The 20,781-nt window shown below is 38.3% G+C and overlaps 1 protein-coding gene across 2 annotated transcripts in view; it reads right to left on the bottom strand.

Moving 5' to 3' along the window:
• The window catches only part of LOC142152492 (uncharacterized), a 44,512-nt gene that overhangs the window by 13,170 nt on the left and 10,561 nt on the right, over positions 1 to 20,781 (bottom strand). For both annotated transcript variants that reach the window (XM_075209182.1, XM_075209183.1), the window contains exons 3-11: positions 18,497 to 18,675; positions 11,300 to 11,505; positions 10,272 to 10,409; positions 7,552 to 7,735; positions 6,853 to 6,943; positions 6,121 to 6,219; positions 5,817 to 5,907; positions 4,308 to 4,511; positions 2,255 to 2,393 (exon numbers count right to left, since the gene is read on the bottom strand). In XM_075209182.1, the coding sequence (XP_075065283.1) occupies positions 2,255 to 2,393; positions 4,308 to 4,511; positions 5,817 to 5,907; positions 6,121 to 6,219; positions 6,853 to 6,943; positions 7,552 to 7,735; positions 10,272 to 10,409; positions 11,300 to 11,505; positions 18,497 to 18,675 (1,331 nt within the window). The remainder of the gene's footprint in view (positions 1 to 2,254; positions 2,394 to 4,307; positions 4,512 to 5,816; positions 5,908 to 6,120; positions 6,220 to 6,852; positions 6,944 to 7,551; positions 7,736 to 10,271; positions 10,410 to 11,299; positions 11,506 to 18,496; positions 18,676 to 20,781) is intronic.

The following is a 20,781-nucleotide window of genomic DNA, read 5'->3' as shown; positions in this document are numbered from 1 at the left end:
GAGAGTGTGAGATACCTTAGGACATATAGCGCTTTAGTGTACTGGATGACACAATTTTTGTCCTATTAGAAGTATAGAGCTGTACAGTTGTTGGCAAAAATATATGCACCATTGCAATTTTTTTAAATACCTTACAATTTCCTCTAAACATAAATTGAAATTGACAACAGTATCTGGTGTCCATTCTTTCTCTGTTAATATTACAGAACCTTTGTTTTTGATTCTGAATGTAATACTGTTTATCTTTTTAAATCAGAAAACTGAAAGAAATTACATTAAGAAAAATTATTCCCACCTTAGAATTAATAATCTTCCCAGAACCAGACTCTTGCCCCTACAATTTATTTTGCAAAATATTTTGCTCCACTGCTGCTCCGCTCTATCAGTCTCTACATTGGTTGCCTGTTTTTACAAAATCCAATATACCATACTTCTACTAACATACAAGGCCACCAACAAAATTGCACCAACATACACCTCTTCACATGTATCAGGATATCTCCTAATGTAACACCATCATTCTGCTCATTATTTATGTCTCTCATCCACAATCGTTAGCTGTTCCCATTCCCGGTTACATGACTTTTTGTCAGGCTCTGTGGTATGTCCTCTCTCACACAACAAGACTTTCCTGTAGCCGCCAAACCTGTTCTCTGAAAACCCACCTCTTCAGGCAAGCTTATCAAATACTCAATCAAACTCTTAACCATACTTGCCAACATTTTTTTTTCTTTTTCCGGGAGATGCCGGCTGGGACGTGGGCGTGCAGGGGGCGGGGCTGCGAAATCGCGTCATTTTGGCCCCGCCCCCGCGACGGAATGACGCAAATCGCGGCACTTTACAGTGGGGGCGGGGCTAAATGCCGCGATTCCGGGTGAATCGCGGCGTTTAAACTAAATTTTTCCCCCTTCCTATCAGGGAGATTGCCACACTCGTCCGGGAGACTCTCGCAAAATGCGGGAGTCTCCCGGACAATCCGGGAGAGTTGGCAAGTATGCTCTTAACCTCCCTAGGCTATTCTACTAGTACCAGGCCGCTACACATTTTACACAAGACTTACATGTGTTCCTTCTATAAAAACCTTCAAACAATCTTATGACTTCTGAGCCCCTGACCAACATAGATGTGTGACTGGAACATATAGTCCACTAAGCACTTTTAACCTTTGCAATCTGGCTGGTCCAATATGCAATATGTAGCACTTAACCTCATGTATAAAACTCCTATTGTCCTATAGATTGTATGCTTGAAGCAAGGCTCCCTTACCTCTGTCTGTAAGACCCAGTTTCATTTGTTACTGTGTTCTCAATTATAAAGCTATCTGGAATATGCTGGCACTATATCAATAAATGTTAATAATAATAACTACATCTAAAGGGTGCCAATAATTGTATCTGGTCCATTTAAGGATTTCTGTGTGGAATAAGCTTAATTTTTTATTTTTGTGTTTTACTACACTTCAAAGCAAAGAAATACATATGTGGATACTAAAATATATTTTAATTTCAACAATTCTCTGGAAGAAATGGAGAATTGTTAAAAAAAAAAACACCTACAAGGGTGCCAATATTTTTGGCCACACCTGTAAAAATCAAGACAAACTCTTTATCTCATTTAAATAAAATCTCACTCCGCAAATCTTGGTTTTGCACATATACGTAAAGATAGGGGTACGGTGCACAGCCTCTGTACTTTACAAGGAATGTCCTCCATTCAACGCATCCCATTGGTTGGTATAAACTTCTGCCCCTCTGCAAAAAGCACCGTTTTGCTCTGTAAGCCTATGCCCTTTGGAGGAAATCTAGATGTATTTGTGCAAATTGAGGTGCTTGGTACCTCAAAAGAGAGTTTTGTGCTGCAGCCTTGGTGTTTTTGTACTTCTTAAATGAAGCCCAAAGTGTTTATATTTAATTTGTACTGGTAATTTCTGTAATACCCCTTGTGGACTTCTTCTACTTAATAGTTAATTTGTGATGCATTACATTGAAGGAAATAACCTAGAATAGAGTCATCACAAGAAACTTTATGTGGGAACAGAGTTCCATTAAGAAATGCAGATGTTCAGCAACTAAAGTAACATGACAACATTCTGCTGATCTCAAAATAATCTGTAAATTATTACTTAAATTAGTAAATGCGATATTCTGCAAAAGCGGAACTTTCAAGTACTAGGCAATTGTAGTTTATAGGTTGCAGTTTTAATTTTTATCTAATCTATTTTCTGAAAACATGCAATTTTTGTGATTAAATATACCTCAATAAGGTGCTGTATATCATCCAGAGCTGCACTATCTTCAGGAAATCCACCTGAGACGTCATCAAACTCCCACAGGTAAATATCCCCACTCTCTGCGGCCATGACCAGGAGATCCATTTCATCTGTGAACAGCGACCTGATACATATTAATGAGCCGCTATTCAGCCATCAGGTAGATGTACACTCTAGACACTATATTTTATTTAATAAATTCCCATATATGACATCTTAGATATTTCCCTGGGAGGGGATCGTTTCATATGCCATCATATGTACTGCACGTATTCAAGTAATTCTTATCAAAACAATATGTCCATATGTTGTCTAAATCTGAACTATAACTCTCCTTTGTAATGTATTTCAATCCTTTATATTATCTTGCATAAAAAGACCATGGGGTAAATGTATCAAGCTGAGAGTTTTCTGGCGGGTTTGAAAACCCAGACTCTTGCTATCATTTATTTAGTACATTCTTCAAAATGACAGCTAGAATCTGATTGGTTGCTATAGGCAACATCTCCACTTTTCAAACCCGGAAAACTCTCAGCTTGATACATTTACCCCCATGTTGGCATGACATGAAATGCTATAACTTGTATATTGGGGCAGCTGACTTTCATGCATTATATTTACAGGCCAGCGCTGATCTTTCTGTATAAATCTATTCTAATCAATTTTACACATTAATTTATGAACATAGCAGAGAGAAAGGACAACAATGCTATTATTGATAGATGGTATTTTTACTTTGAATTTAAACAAAAGCCTGATTATATATATATATATATATATATATATATATATATATATATGTGCGTGTGTATATATAGATATTATAATCAGGCTTTTATATTTTTATATACACACGCATATATATATATATATATATATATATATATACTACTACTACTACTGCCAACAACAGTCTGGGTAAATAGTTAGAACCCCTAAATCCGTTGAGAATTTCTTTCATCTAGGGCTTTTCACCCATTAATAGACCTCCCAATACTTCATTATTTAATAATTAATAATCTTCATTACTGAACTGAAGCTGCCATTTTGCCTGCTCTAAAACTTTGTGTATCTCATTACTCATAAAATAGTATATAATAGCGTATACTAAAAGCAATGGTGTCAAACCATACAGCATTAATAGAGACTATTTCTCTTTACGCTCACCTAGACTATGTATTACAGTCAAGCAAAATGACTGCTGCTATGTGTTTCCTGTGAGTGTGGAAGTAATTTACAAACTGAACAAAGTGGTATTGCAGCCCAGTTTTAACACATAATTATACTTGTTTTCCTATGAGCTTAAATTATAGCCTGCAAACATCATCACCATTTATTTATATGGTGCCACCAATTCCATAGCGCTGTACAGATAATACACAAACACACCACAAACACACACACACACACACACACACTAATGTTAATTTTGATAAATGCCCATGTTGATAAAAGTAAAATAGTCACTTCAATATGTTGCCTACTACCACATTGGCATTATTGCTTACATTAGTTTGAACTTTTCGCTTGTTTCTCCTAAATTCTGCTTATAAATAAGTTACTGGCAGCAAGTGCAACAAATTAATGTAGGTTTTTGTTTTTTTATGGACACTGATCTATATGTCCATATTAATGTACTTCTGCTATGAAATACACAATGCAAAGAAGCATCCCACTGAAAGTGATGACTGAGGCCAGATGATCACAACCTCTTGCTCGGTGTAAAAGATGGCTATTTTCTGTGGCTAAATAGGCTCTGTGGACTCCTGTTAAATAAGGAACACATCTAAACATTCACTTTCACACACGTTACTCACTTTAGATCATGGGAATCTAAATGACCCCCATTGTCAATGGATGCCAGCAGATTGTAACAATGATTATCAAGCATGAATAGTAAATGTGTGTTAATACATAACCATAGCTCAAAGTTAAGTTGTGCACTGAGCTAGTTCACAGCCTATACATTTGTTTTGAGATGTAACTGATGCTTTCCCCTGTGGTATACACCCTTAGACAACTGAGATCTTATTCTTACTTTGTATAGCCACAGCACTTTGTCCTGGTGCTACTTGTTCTTTGATTATTGAGTATTATTCCCTTTCTCAAAACCCCAGCTGTTCTGGGTCGTTGAAGCCTTGATTGGGGTCTCTTACTGGTATGGTCTGTCATTTGTGTCTGCTGCAGGCAGCGCAATCCTCTCCTCTCCGGCCTGGTGTCCTCCATGTTGTAGGACTCTTTGCTTTAAAAGTACAATTGCAATGTTAGAATTAAAATCACACACAAATATCAAGTTGTTCAGGAACTATAAGTGTTCTATCTATTATGCATCAACTAAAACATCAATCACACATACAGTACATAATACAGAACATTTATGCAGCACCAGTCTTTGCTAAATAGCTATATGAACTAATAAACTGCAAGAAAAGATTGAAGATGTGTCACTTTCAATGCTATAAACCCACAAATACACCTAAAGTCCTAAATGTTAAATACTAAAATAAAGACAACACACAAGAGTGTGTATATATAGATATTATAATAAGGATACTTTGTGGCGCCCTATAAATAAAAATTAATAATAATAATAATAATAATAAAAGAGTTTGTTGGCAAATTAATAGGTCACAGTTTATTAAAGATAAATGGTAAAGAAGAAGGCAAATTGTGAAACGGCACAACCAATAGCAATAACCAAACAGTGTATGGCCATCCGGCACTAACCATTGGTCCCAGGACCAAAGTCCTTTACGATTGGCCAGTGCTAAATCTGGCATCAGAGTGACTACGCCTCCTCTGGACTCACAATGACGTGCCCGCACAAGACAAGTCAAGGGACCCCCCTCACAAAGGGACCAAGAAGTACTACAAAGAGGGCAATGACCTGCGGACAATCAGCGATAGCACCATATGAACTGGTCGCTATCTCACAAATGCATTTTAGCCAACTGTACCTGTTCTGTATTGAAGGGAAAGAAAATTGTTTAAAGATAACATATATGCATTGTAAAATTGACGGGAGGGGGGGGGGGATTTCCAGCAGAGAAAGAGGATCCAGCATGCCTTGAGAGGAGCTATATACTATCCTTATGGACACTCCCATGGACATCCTATTGGCTGGGATCTGCAGTGGACTTAACCCTGAATGGGTAAGCACTAATCATTAACCCTATCACCTGAGTTTAAGGTTGTTTAGTTTATGGCTTCAGATGTCATTATTATTATTATTATTATTATTATTAATACATTTTTATAGCATCCCTATCTGTCTACTATGCATATGGTCATTTAAATATTGCTGACAGGGATGACTGCCACATTTTCTAAAATACGTTTCTTAGATTAGGTATACAAGCAACGTAAAACAACAATGGACAGTCAAACATGCAGCTAATGGTATTATACATCTGACAAGACAATGTTTTTTTTTCATTAAAATGTTTTTAAAGTATTTAAGTGTGAGGCTGCATATAAATTAATATGTATATATATATATATATATATATATATATTATTACAGAATATATATTGACCAGAAATGTACCTGTAAGTAAAGGGGGACAAATCATTTCTTTTCCACTTTTCTACTGTGCCACTGCTGTCACCAGTGAATAGTAAGAATAATTTTTTTCCAGCTGAAATATAATGTGCATAGAATGTATAAAGAACAAAATGAGAGACACTTGAATGTTTTGATCACAGGTTGGCAACCTATGGCACACTTGCTGTTGTGGAAATACAAGTCAGAGCACAGGCATGCTGAAACTTGTAGTTCCACAGCAGATCCGGAGCCACAGGTTGTCTAAGCCTGCTTCAAATAAGCTGGAATGGAACTAATGTCCACTTACTGTATGAGAGACACTCCACTGGGTGCTTTGTGTGCAATACAGTAACACAACCCATCTTATGGTACTTCCACACTATCGTCTGATTGTTCTTGGTGGACCCTCAATAATGGAAAAAAGCATTTTAATGTCCAGCTTTCTACTTTATTTTTTTTTTTGTTGTTAAGAAAGATGCTAAGACATTGTGCCATCTTAGGCTGCTCAAACATGTCTAAGCTTCCTGTCAGTAACACTAAAATGAATTATGATACACAGTCAAGCCTCTTCTCTCACGTGCCTCTCTGCTGATTCCTATATCCTTTGTTCTTCACTATCAAGCACATGTAATGCTTAAAAAGATTTCACATGTTATGGATACACATGGAAAACGTTAGTAAGTAGCATATAAACTGATATCCCACACCTATATTTGTATTCATATCCCCTAAATGATCAAAAAAATAATGAAAAGATTTGAGGGAAAAAACATATTTAAAAGTTCTAGCCTATTTATATGTGAGATTGCTAGCTCATGAGGAGTGTCATGACAATACCTCTAGCAGTTCGGGAAGCTCAAAGAGGAGAGCCATGACATCCAAATGGAAAGCTCACAGGGAAGGGGTACTGAAAATGGCCCTAGCAATTTTTAAAAGAGCCTGCCTTGAGAAGGAGAGAGATCTTGCTTGGACCGAAAGAGGCATGAGGCAGGGTTTTATTCATTTACTTATGTCAGCTTTGGTTATTTAAATAGCTCACCAATCACATGACTTGTTTCAGGAAGACATATTAGCTGTTTAATTTGCGGACTGTCCTCTTGGCTTTGGAAAGTATCCACAAAATCAGAAATCTAAGAGAAGAAAAACAAGTGGATACATAATTTATTTATTTACTAACATTTATATAGCGCCAGCATACTCTATGGGGCATTACAAATTAGATCTAACACAGAAATAAAACAAGACTGGGTATAAACAAACAGACCTAATGACCTATACCTTAGCACTGTACCAAACACATACATTCAGATGTTAGACAGATAAATGTATTTACTGTGTAGACAATCTCTGTATTATTTAATAATAAGTTTACTTTTAATGTGTTAGAAACTTTAAACCAACCTTCTCCCTCCCATTAGTACTCATCCTTCCCTTGGTCAGTATTGGTGAAAGAAGAATGGCACCGAATCCTTCCAATCAGAGTTTTCCATAGATTCAATATTACTCAAGTTTTTGATTACTGGAGAACTGTCGAATAACGGCCAACCCCACAGTTATGCTAGATGTATGAGGGGATTGTTTTATTAAAGAACATTTAAGTGGTGTTCTTCTTGAAGTCTTACTACACTGACAAAATCTGATCACATTTACTGGTATTTATTGAGGACTTAGTGTAAATGGTTTAAATCCTTTTTTTTATGCCAATATTTGGCAAATATGAAAAAAGAAACTCACTTACAACATCCCCAGATCGTGGGTCCAGAACTAGTGGATAACTGTTACCACTGGTAATCCACACTGTTTTCACCGAAGCCACATAACACATCCCAGTGATTTCACCCGTGAATTGCCGGAGCCTCTGGATTAGCTGACCATCCTGTGACCAAACACCAACCGTTCGATCAAAGGATCCTGTCAAAATCCTGGATTGATTTACAAAAACAGAGGTTGTCATCTGAGATTTGAGTATTCCGACAAATAACTAAACATATTGCTAGACAACAACATTATTATTATTGTTATTATTATTATTCTGTATTTCTGAGTTTAAAAGTACTTTCATTTAGATATGATGATGTTTGGAGGAAAAGAGTAAAGTTACAGTACAAAAAATGCCTCATTTGTAAATATTGAAATGGTTCCAAATTAAAATAAACATGGCTAACTTCTGGAGCATAGAAGAGGGACATATTTACATATTATTACCCTTTAACATCTCCCAACTTGATTATTGCAACCATTTAATAAGCAGTGTACCCATCTCTAATGGGGCACTGCTCCATTTCATCCTTATTGTAGCTGCTAAACTAATGGGTTGTTTATTTGTTTTATCAATGCTGTAACTATTTGAAATTCATTACTTTGGCTGCATATGTTCAGAGGAAATAAATTTAAAATTCCAGTTATCACCTGCAGTTCTTAATAATGCTACAACTGCCTATCTTTCTTATTTGTTTCCATGTACTGTATCTCCCTAAAACGACCTTTGTCTTTTATCTTCCTTTATTGTCACCTCCCATTCCAACCTTGAAGACTTTTCCAATGCAATATTTATGCCATTGCATTCTCTTACTCATTCAGGGACTTAAGTTAAGTTGAATGCAAATTGTGTTCTTGGTGTATAATACACTTTTTTACTTCTGGGCAAGTGCACAAAGCACTAATTTCAAAACTAGTGGTTTGTACACATTCTCAGATGTAAAACAGAATTTTATTCACCAAAAATGCAATTTGCATGCGTTCTTTTGTGAGTTTATATTCCACATAGGTATTGGACGCATCCTGCAGTTTCTTGTCTACTAGAGCAGACCTATACTCGTACTCATCACCACTTGTATCTTTATACCCGCTCCTTGCTAAATTCGGGCGTACACATATCTGATTTACCTGCATTAAAACAAAAGTATATTACACTCAGTATGCGTCCCTTAATGAATAAGGCCCAAAGTGTTCTCCAGCACCAGAGAGTGGGTGAAACAGATCAGGGAAATATCAGGGAGATATAAAGTAGACAGAATACCTTCAGACATGAAAGCAAAGAGTAGGTTGTTTATAAATTAGCACTCAACACTACACCTGCCCATGTGGTTAATCAGTGATATATGGAGACTTAAGAATATTTCAGAATATAGTAAGAAATGAATTAGCAAATTTCAAGGACATGCCAGAAGTGCAACTACGACAACAGTTATGTTTAGTTTCCCAGGACACGTATATCTTTCTTTGTTCTTTATAATATCTGCTGATGCTGCATTTTGTGATTCACACTTGCGCAGTGCTTAAATGTCTATGTGACTGAAACATTATATATAGATGATGATTTGTTTGATAAACTCAGAGCATATACTACACCCTACCTGTGCGTGTATCTATCATCTCTCCGGCCGTGAATGAAGTAAAGAAAGTGTCCTCTGTTTGTGTTCCGCTGGTAATATATTTTGGATTTAACAATAGCAAGTTGGATGTATGAAAGTCACTTTCATATAAGAGTTACACATGTTTTCTTGCTGTCCTTAGGAACCTACCCACGTCCTTATATACATGCTGTGGAACCGGACTTTCAGAAGCTGTTATATTTCCAGGAAACAGTGTTCTACATAGAGTACTGTATGTGACAAGAGCTGCACATCAGCACTAAATAATTATCCGATTACATAATCACTGGATATTCTTGTTGGAGGCAGAGGTCCGGCGTCCAGTAAAACCCAGATAGCTTTCCACATAGTGCTTACATGATCTAATATCAACTTCCATATCTCTGACACCTACGTCAAAACTTGCATCAAAATGCACACATGTACCTGTAATAAAACAAATGAGGTGTGGTTCTATATAACTAAGGTGTGGTTCTATATAACTACACCAGGCCTGTCATAAAATATACATAATTTCAAATCACAGAGATGTTTGTGGGGTAGCATGCTTTGAATGTAAAAATAACATTACAGTTGAGTGCATGCTTTTCCTATTTTGCTGCTCTTTCCTTACATAAACAAAACAAAATAAAATATATGTATTCCAATTGCTACCAAAAAAGGCCATTTGTGTTCTGGTTTTTTTTTATTCAGTGTCTATTTCTATAGATAGAGCAAACCTGAAGTGCTGTCCAACAGAAGGACTGGATGCACTCTAAAATCCAGCAACGTGTAGCACACTGCATGCAGCATTCTATTGGTGATGCAGTTTGAATTGAGGTTGCATCAGAGAAGAATATCAGTGGTTTCACTTATGAAACCATAGACGAAACCAAAGGAGCTTTTAAATATATAATAAAAGATTATTTCCATAAACATCACGCTGAAAGTTTTCGTCTAATATAATGATTGCACAATGAGTGATTAGAAAATGATTATATAAATTACATTGTACACTGACACTTGTGCAAATAAATGTACTGTGCTATCTTGTTCTAAGTTTGTTTAAAAGTCAAAATGACCTTTCCCCCCATGGTGCTCTTACCTTGTGCTCTCACGCTCACGGACAAGGAGGAGGTGGGTGATCCCTGCATCGTGGGCATGTGAGTTACAGTGCACAGCTCTAAGGCAAATCTTTTCCGGTGTCTGATAGGTGTCAAATATCAAAAACTTTCTGTCATATCTGAATAAGAGAGAAAACATCATCTTCAAAGTCAAAGAACCAGCAAACCTACCTGTGAACTTACATTACATTGATTTGGATCTGTAACATTTACGGGTTGCATTTTTTTCGGAAAAATGCTGATTCAGTGAATTTTCTAGCTAAACAATGAGTGTTATTAAGACATTTTAAATTAAGTGAAGTTCAGGAAATTTAATTGGTATAGGAAATTACTATATTGTTTCACTGGTTGCAATTTACTGCATGACAATAACAGCATGCATGTGATGATTGCAATATTGTAGGCACATCTTACAAATAGGCACTTATTGCCAATGCTGCATATTTACTATGTAGAAATGGGGATGGGGGACTGAGAAGGCAACTTAGGAGTTTAAAAAGAGATATGTTCCCTAGCATTGTATCAAAGTAGAAAGGAAAGGCAGCACAAGTTCCATTTTATTTGTCATGTTAAATGTAACATTTCAAACTATTTCTAATTGCAGTAAACCATAGCAACCAACCAGACATTAGTTTTCACTACACTAGACAGAGAAGGGCTAATTGGTTATTGGTTACTGCACATTTACCATTTGAGCAATGTTCGTGAATAACCCGCAGTGTGTGTGATGTATATGTGTGTGTGAAAGCACACTTATTAAGAAAAGGTTTGTTAAGCTACATTATTAATAATTTAATTTGCTGGGAATAATGTTTGACTGGTTGCCTTACAGTGGAGGCAGCCATTTTGTGCCTTTCAATTTGTGTCTCATGCCTTAGTGGTGTCACAATTTCTTAGTGAATTGATAGGCTGGGTTTTCAACGGATCGGCCAACCAAATGACTGTATCCTCTGGGAGTAGGTGACAGGTGTCCTTTAAAGATTTTTCTACAAGTATATTTGTTACAAACCCAACTGTATAGATCTGGCTGTCTAAGGACATAACACATGATACAATGTCAGTATGTTGGTGGTCAGAAAAGCTCTTGTTCAGGTTGATCACATGTCCACAGGTTTTCTGCTCATCGAGAGGGTAGACAGATATGTGCTTCTTGAATCCACACACCAACAGATGGCGTCGGAAATTTATTGCAATGCTGAAGATAGGATTTCCCAACTGAAGGATAGAAACGTATTAAGCATGTTATTTCTATAGCTTAGAAAACTACCTTAAGGTCCATTTACACAAGTGTGTTTAAATTTCCCTTCATGTACATTAATTTTGGAAATTAGGTGTTCCTAAGAATCACTGACCTCTATGGCAAAACATGTGTAATGTAAAAAATCTAGTAAAGGATGGGATAGCGTTGAGTATTATAGAGTATGATATAATGATTGTGTTGGTACCCGTGGCTCCCAGTTGTGGTATTATATCTCTAAGTTGCATAAAAACATAAAGAAACTAGGATGCCCAGTTGTTTCAGCTATAGGATCATTGAGTGAACCACTCTCTAAATATTTGGGCATAAAATTCTGAACTATTTGTGGAAATTATGTGACACAGTATGACAGGATAAATTGGTACATTGCAAATTTGTCATCCCACCAAAGACAGTTAGTTAGAAAATTGTTAATATTCTTATTAAATAAGAGAATATGACATGTGAAAGATGTTATATGTGTAGGTACTTGTTTCAATATCTGTATTTAAATTACTCAATACAGTTATTTAACAAATATTAAGCCTGTCTGGTAACTCCTCTCGTCTGTAGCTGGGCATACTATCTGTGATTCTTAAATGCCCATGTATTGCCGCTGTGCATATGTCTTGTTAGGTAATTATGCCATTGTTCCATAATACATATAAGAATCATCCCAGCCACGTGTAACAGTGCTTTGGTATAGTGTGTACTCCTTCCCAGAGTTATGTGGTATCCCTGTACCGATATGCCAAATAGAACTAGAATCACTTGTCTCTTCTCCCTCAGTGGGCATTGGTAGATTGAAACAGAGCCACGAAGGCAGCCTTCCTTTGTCCTGGGCTAGATCACAAAGGTATACCATAAGGCGTTAGGGGATCAATGCCCCTTCCTGTGAACAGATAAGCATGACCATTTGATTCCAGGTTTTGTACCCATTGTCCTATGATAAGGTGTCCAACTTAGTCGAGCCAAACTACTCAGCGGAACACCAAGGGGTTAGGTGTGGAGGAGTCATGGGAATAGCTGGATAAACAGGATCAGTGACCTTTCATCCCAGGTGCTAACACCCACCTATATGCAGAGTGAACTGGGGAAGGTATAAGAATCCGAGCCAGGGGAGGGACAGTACTTGCTGGGGATTATGGTTCCCACTGGGCTGGCATCTCAGCACAATCAACCAGGGATAGCAAATTGCACTTTATGTGCCAGTCTGTAGATTTTTTGCATTGGTGTGTGCCTTCCAAAGCAATATTATGCCTGGGGTGCATCTATATCAAGCTGACAGTAAGACAAAAGCAATATTCAGTAATGTTGGCAAACATAGATGGTGAAAGATCTGGATAGGATAGATAAGAGCATTGGTATAGATAGAAAAGAGCTGAGGGCCTAGAAATGGACTCTGAAGGAGTACTTTGAAAAGGGGAATGAGAAGCAGCTTATGACCTAGACAAGGCAGTATTTTCTGAAACGTGAGTGGTCAATGGTGTTAAATGCAGCAGACAGGTTTAAGTTCAGGAGAATTATAATTGAGTAGTGGCCTTTAGATTTAGATGTGATCAAATAATTGACCTTCGTAGTCAGTGCATTATCTGTGGATTGTTGGGAGCATAAATCTGACCAAGAAGGGTGCAATAGGTTGTGAGAGAAAGGAATTATGTGAGTAAAGTATCGGCAAGTCTCTCAATAAGATTGAAGGTGCATGGGCATAGAGAAATGGAACGCTAATCTGAGAGAGAATTTGTGTCAAAAATAGTTTTCTTTTACAGTAGGGGTAATACACATGATTGAATAAAGATATATAGTATATGAAAGTAGAGGAATGTTAAAATGTATTTGATGGAACAACTATATTTATACCATATTCTGTTAAAAGTTTTTTTTATATAAAATATAGTGTAATTTTTATTCTTTAAAATTGTCACTTTTGACATGCTCACTGAAGAATATACTTGGTTTTATAGTCATCGTCATCATCAACATTTATACACCAGCAAATTCCTTATAGTCATTATAAAAAGCAATGTTTTATTGTGGCGTTAAATAAACCAGGCCCAGTTTTTACTCATTAGCATAAGAACAGGAACAAGTGGCAGAAATAATCGTCATATAATGAGTATGAAGTACAAGGAAGAACAATTCTAAGTACAGGTTAATTGCAATCACTCCCATACCCCCCCTTGCCTATCCCTGAAAAGACACCGGGCCTGAGTCATTAATGAGAGCAAAGCAAATAAAAAAGTTGTAACTTTGCACCTTGGCAAAACCATGTTGCATTGGAGGGGGAGGAAAATTTTAAATATAGGGACAGATTTATAGTTTGGGTAGGACATGTCCTAGATCAACTTTAAATTTCAGTGTAAAAATAAACCTATCAAGTTTTTTTGCATCCCTTGCATTGTAGCATGGTTTGTCCAGGATCAAACTTACTCCTTTTTTTGCCTTGCTCTCCTTAATGACTCAGACCCGATGAGAGTCATTGATGCTTCCCCAGCTCATCACTAACAAAACAGAAGTGTAATAAGTGGAACAATAATGATGAATATATTACAAAGAATATTAAGTTGGATTGAAATTATTCAGAGAAAAATAAATGCAGCTCTTAATTTACCTCCTTAACACATTGAATCCTACAATTTTAGTTACCCTTCAGCTTACTTATCAGAAGGAAGAGAAAAAGAAGAAAATTATACAATTTGGAGCACTCAAAAAAAAAAAAAGGTGTAGCAGCCTAAAATGAAAATCAGAGTTTTCACATTACCCCACAGAATAGCATGAATACACTCAGCAGTGAATTTACATTAATTGGCACTACACAATATACACAAGTGACAATATTCCTCCAAAAATATAACAATTGGGATTAAAACTAAATTTCAAAGAAAACACGAAAAACAAATGTTCAGTGGTATATTTACCCAACTGCGGATTTGAAAAAGTGGAGATGTTGCCTATAGCAAACAATCAGGTTCTAGCTGTCATTTTGTAGAATGTACTAAAAAAATGACAGCTAGAATCTGATTGGTTGCTATAGGCAACATCTCCACTTTTTCAAACCCGCAGTTTAGTAAATATACCCCCCAGTCCCAAATAAATAAGTTTATTAAAAGGTGTAATTGCTGATTGTTCTTCCACATCAATGTATTGCATCATCCAAAAAGAGGAGAGGAAACATAGGGCTAAATGTATCAAGCTGAGAGTTTTCAGGTGAGTTTGAAAAGTGGAGATGTTGCCTATAGCAACCAATCAGATTCTAGCTATCATTTTGTAGAATGTACTAAATAAATGATAGCTAGAATCTGATTGGTTTTTCAAACCCGCCGGAAAACTCTCAGCTTGATACATTTACCCCATAGTGTAGTATATAAGTAGAAAAATTCCAAATGGAAGTAAGCAGACTCACAAGAGGATCCCTTCAGGGAAAGGATTTGTGCCGTATGTGGTGATTGATGTTCCTCTTTTACTTCCACACGCACAAAGGGGTGCTTCGGAGATTGGACACTTTTCTATATCATTTTTCAATTTATACTATATGCATTTTATTTTTTATTTTTTAATCTACATATTTGGTATAAATATTTAAATAATTTTTACTTTAATACTACATTATATTTCACTTTTTTTCTGTTCATGTTTTATGTTCTGTATGTTCATGGGACCTGTTTTTGGATAAAACCAAACACTGACGTGAAACAACAATCAGCAATTACACCTTTTAATTAGAGATGGTCACTGACCCCCGTGTTTTGGTTTTGTATTCGGTTTTGGATCTGGATTACCGTCGTGTTTTGGTTTTGCAAAACCGCCATTGCGTGTTTTGGTTTTGGTTTTATTTGTTTTTGTTTTGCTATTTTGTTGGAAAATCAATGTTTTTGGGCCTAAAATAACCAAATTTAGTGCTCCACCCGTTTCTTGGATAAGTAATGTAATTGTAAAGCTAATAAATTATCCAAAAAACAGTTTAATTCCTGGTAGGTAGGCCTTCATTAATTCTACACACAAACCAGATTGTGTTCCTCTCCATCTATGCATATTGGCAATGCAGCCATCGCCTTTGGATGTATATTACACCCTACACGTATAGTTAAATATGTAAAGAAATGGACAAAGGCAGTTTGGTATCTGTCTCTATAGCCCCCCCCCCCCCCCGTCCTCCACTTGTAGTTGAATAGTAAAAAAGCAGCCTGGATGGACTGAACAATATAAAAATAAATGGACCAAGGTAGTTTGGTATCTGTCTGCATCAGATCCCCTCTCCACTAGGAGTAAAATAGAAAAAAAAGCAGCCAGGATAGACTGAGCAATGTAAAAATAAATGGACCAAGGCAGTTTGGTATCTGTCTGCATCAGACCCCCCCCCCCCCTTCCCCATCCACTTGTATTAAAATAGAAAAGAAGCAGCCTGCATAGACTGTAGAATTAGAATATTAAAAGAAATGGACAAAGGCAGTTTGGTATCTGTCTGCATCCTAATCATCCACATCATCATTAGCGCCCTCGTCACCTACACAAATCTCCCCCTCATCCTCTTCTAATTCCAAAGTGGCATCCTCAATTTGTGTATCACCGGCTACACTCGGGCTGTTCAGGTACACATCAGCAGAACTGCTGAAAGGGGCCTTCTTTATGGGTACATTATCAGAATGCTCACGATTAGACATACCACTGTTGGATGGACTCTTCACAGGGATTGGCCTTAGTTTTTTCTTGTAGCTCGGCTTTCACACGTAACAGTAGTTGTGCACCACTTTTGGAATTGAAATTACTTGGTCTTGCAAATTCTATAGACAAGCCTGCTTGTCTTCCTCTTCATCAATGACTCTTAGCAATTGAGCACTCGTCTTTGGGTGTATACTACACCCAAACCTTATGGCTGTAAATTAGTAAAAATACAGTTTAATCCCTGATAGGCCCTCCACCATCCTTTGCCTGTTAATAGTAGGATTGGTTGGAGTTATGGTCAAGGTCCCACATTTTTAAAAAAAATCTTTCAAATCTGTTGTGCTCTGCCCCCTTCGTCATCACTGCTTGTGTTTGGAAAGTGCATATTGGTGCCAGAACCTCACGTGCCAGAACTGCTCCCACTGGTGCCACACTGCTGCAGGACTTACACAATCAACCGCATCCTCATCATCGGATACCCAAATCTCCCCCACATCCTCTTCTAAAGACAAAGTGTCATCCTCACTTGGTGTATCACCGACTACACTCGGGCTGTTCAGGCACACATCAGCAGAACTGCTGAAAGGGCCCTTCTTTATGGGTACACTAACAGAATGCTCACGATTAGACATCCCACTGTTGGATGGACTCTCCACAGGGATTGGTGTCATTTCTGATTCAGAGCAAACATTATCCTCTAATGCCTTACTGTTATCTTGCAGCTCGGCTTTGACGCGTAACAGTAGCTGTGCACCACTTGTAGGCTCGGTAACATTTTTGGATCTGCCACTAATAGAGAAAGACGAAGGCCTCATTCTCTCTTTGCCACTGCGTGTGTAGAATGGCATGTTGGCAATTTTTTTTTTATCGCCAGTTAACTTTTCCTCAGTTACACTTCTTTTTCGCTTCAACAAAGTAAATTTTTTTTGGTGTGTGTTTTTTGGACTGATTTTAAAACACTGTGTAGTTTGACATCGCCTTGCCCAGATGACGAACTGGGAACACTACCATCAGGACTGGTGACAGAACCCAGTTGCTCATTCTGCTCATATGTGGACTGCTTTGAATCCATTCTGAGCCCAAAGCACTTGTAGTGCTACAAATTGTTTTAGATACTGCTGACAAATATGACTTTTGACAGCCAGAAATATTAATGCAAAAGAATGGGGGACATCCCAAAAGCACTTGGAAGTGCTAAAAATGATTTGGTAGTTACTGCTGACAGATAGTAATTTTGACGGCCAGAAATATTTATGCACAATTAGGGGGGACACCCCAAAAGCACTGGGGAGTGCTAAAAATTAGTTGGTAGATACTGCTGACAGATAGTAATTTTAACAGCCAGAAATATTTATGCACAATTAGGGGGGACACCCCAAAAGCACTGGGGAGTGCTAAAAATTATTTGGTAAGATACTGCTGACACATAGTAATATTGACAGCCAGAAATATTTATGCACAATTATGGGGGACACCCCAAAAGCGCTGGGGAGTGCTAAAAATTAGTTGGTAGATACTGCTGACAGATAGTAATTTTGACAGCCAGAAATATTTATGCACAATTAGGGGGGACACCCCAAAAGCACTGGGGAGTGCCAAATATTGAAAAGAAAAAAAACCTCTATCCTCCTCTCTTCTCTAGTGATTTTTGCTACAACAATTGGAAAAAGAATATTGGATTATCTGTCCCTGCTCTAATCAGCCTGTGACTACACCCTGCTCTCTCCCTCTCTCAAATCGCAATGGATTGCTGTGGAGGCGTGTATTTATAATCTTGAAGTATCGCGAGAACCGGGTCCCGAGATCTGACGACGTCACGATGACGTTCGGCTTCGATTTGGATTCGGAGCGGGCGGGAGAGTACCGAGCTACTCAGCTCGGTACTCGGATACCCAAAGTTCGGGTGGGTTCGGTTCTCTGGGAATCGGACCCGCCCATCTCTACTTTTAATGGACTTATTTGTTTGGGACTGAATATCCGTTTGGCGTTTTCATTAAAACTTTTTTCAACTGTGAAATTTTTTGAGGAACATTGTCATGTGTATATATTATGAAAGGAAGAGAAATGTTCTCAAATTACTGTGTAAGCACATTTGTAAATGCATGCAGGAGCGCTGAAGGGGTGGTTTCTGGGGGGTTACCTGTCTGTTTAGAGGGAGGAGCCACCAACCTGGCCCCTTTGCTGGCTATGAAAGGGGGCCAAAGTAGTTGCTGTACCTGGGACTGAAATTTCTCTTGGTGGCCCTAAATGCATGCACATTAGACCTGAAAAATAATAATGATATTAAGGGGAAATGTTCATACTCACCTTGATCTTATCTAACACGACGGCTCCAGAGGTCCAAACAATCAGAGTACCATCATTTGAAGATGAGAAAATTAGCTTTGTGTCTGACCAGTACAAGATGTTAGTGACCATTCCTGAGTGTTCAGCTGCTGACTGAGCTAGAGCTCCAGTGTCCAGGTCCCACCATTTTATCATGCCATCTAGAAATGGGAATCAAGAATGATTAAATCAACCCAATTTGTACTGTCCGAATAAATGTGATATTCCTGGAAAGCATGCTGGAATGGCCATTAAAGTTATAAGCCCTGGCAAGTCGCACACAATAACATCACAATTACACTTTTGGGGCTAGATTTACTAAAGGGCGGTTTGTTGAAATTACCAGTCTTCTGCGTTTTAAAACCATCGGATTTACTAAAGGCCAAACTGCCAGCTAAGAGGCTGAAAACCACCACTTTACAGATCGGCATCCTGATGTTCAACATGATCAAAATACAAACAGCCAAATTTACTAAACTGCTGTTTGACAAACCGCCGGGAGAAACCATCAGAAAAAAAAGGTGGCTGTGACAGGCGAGACTGCTTAAATTGCATGCTGCTGGAGATATAATGTCATTCAGAACATAAGAGGAAGCATATGACATAAATTATGGGGGCAAATTTATTTCATAAATAAATATAATAAAATTATTCATTATATTAAGGGAACAGTATTATTGTATTATATTATGGGGAAATATGAATATATAATTATATTAACTGGGCAATACTATTTGATTGGTAATGGGGGATATAATTATTTATGGTGCACTCATGTGGCATTCCATAGTGCCCCCTTAATATAAAGATACAATAATATTGCCACCCTAATATAATGACAAATAAAATTTGCTCATTAAGGTAATTAAAAATTGGTTTTGCCCCTTAATCAATAAAAAATGATTGCCGCCATTATTTATATGTAAATGATGCCTCCTCTTATGTTCTGAATGGCTTGAGAGCTCAAACATGCTATTTAAGCTATCAGGCCAATCAAAAGCAGGTGTAAAGAAACCTGTTTTTCCTTTTATAGTGGTTTTGACCAAACCAAGGTTTGGCTGTTTTCAATCCTTCACACATCACCAGCAGGAGAGGGCCAGCAAACTTTAGCCCGGGGAGCAAGTGTAAGGACTACTCCGAAGTCTGGTGTTCGCTGGAGCCCCTAGTGGTGGGGACAGACTTGGCTGCAGACAACGGAGGGTCGTGTAGTGTGCACTGACTGGGGAGAACCCTGAGGTAGCGAAGTAGACACGGCAATGTGAGATCCAAGCAAAAGGTCAAGGGCCGGCAGCAGGCAGCGATACCAGATAATGAGCCGAGGTCAGGGGTCACAGGCAATACAATGAGGTCCAGAAACAAGCCAGGGGTCATACACGGGAAATCCAAACTAGAATACAGAACAGGAGCAGGGAAACAGGAACAGGAGCCTAGCTACACAGGAAGCTATAACTGGCAATGAGGCTATGTCCTCACTTGCCTTAAATAGTGAGAGGAACCAATCAGGCAACGTGCAGAATCTCCTCCCATACATGTAGCCAATCCCTGACAGAATAATAGTTCCTAAAAGCACTGTAATACAAAATAGAGAGAGAAGTATAGAAGCATACCGCCTACCGTCCTCCAGAGTCCCTGGCAGCTGCAGCTGTAATTCATAATTTCCTCCTGCGTGCCTGTGCCCGGCTGTATGACAGCCGGCCGGGCGTTGTGGCAGGCGAGTCAGAGCGGCCCGGCTGTTGCCTTGGCAACCGGGACGCAGGAGGCGGAAGTGACGGCGGGACGCCTAGGACCGCCGGAAGTGAGTTGCGGCGGCCCTTCGGGGAGCCATGGCTCATAACAGTACCCCCCCCCCTTGAGGAGGGGTCAAGGCACCCCGACTTCCAGGTTTCCCAGGATACTTTTTGAAGAAGTCTTTAATGAGCTGGTCAGCATGGAGATGTTTCCGCGGCACCCAAGACCGTTCCTCCGGGCCGTAGCCCTTCCAGTGGACCAAAAAGTGGATCTGGCTTTGCACCTTTTTGTAGTCTAGAATTCTTTCAACACTGAACTCCTGGTGCCCTCTGACTGAGACAGGACGAGGTCTGTGCAATTGATGTCGTCTGAACTTATGCGACCATGTGACTGCTTTTAGCAAAGAACAGTGAAAGGTATTAGGAATCTTGAGTGAAGAAGGAAGTCTTAACTTAAAAGCCACAGGGTTAATCCGTTTAATAATGGAGAAGGGTCCAATAAACCTGGGACCTAACTTCCTACAAGGTTGCTTAAGTTTA

The sequence above is a fragment of the Mixophyes fleayi genome, chromosome 4 (genome assembly GCF_038048845.1).
Source record: "Mixophyes fleayi isolate aMixFle1 chromosome 4, aMixFle1.hap1, whole genome shotgun sequence".
Taxonomy (NCBI): Eukaryota; Metazoa; Chordata; class Amphibia; order Anura; family Limnodynastidae; genus Mixophyes; species Mixophyes fleayi.
This window is presented reverse-complemented; position numbering and strand designations above follow the sequence as displayed.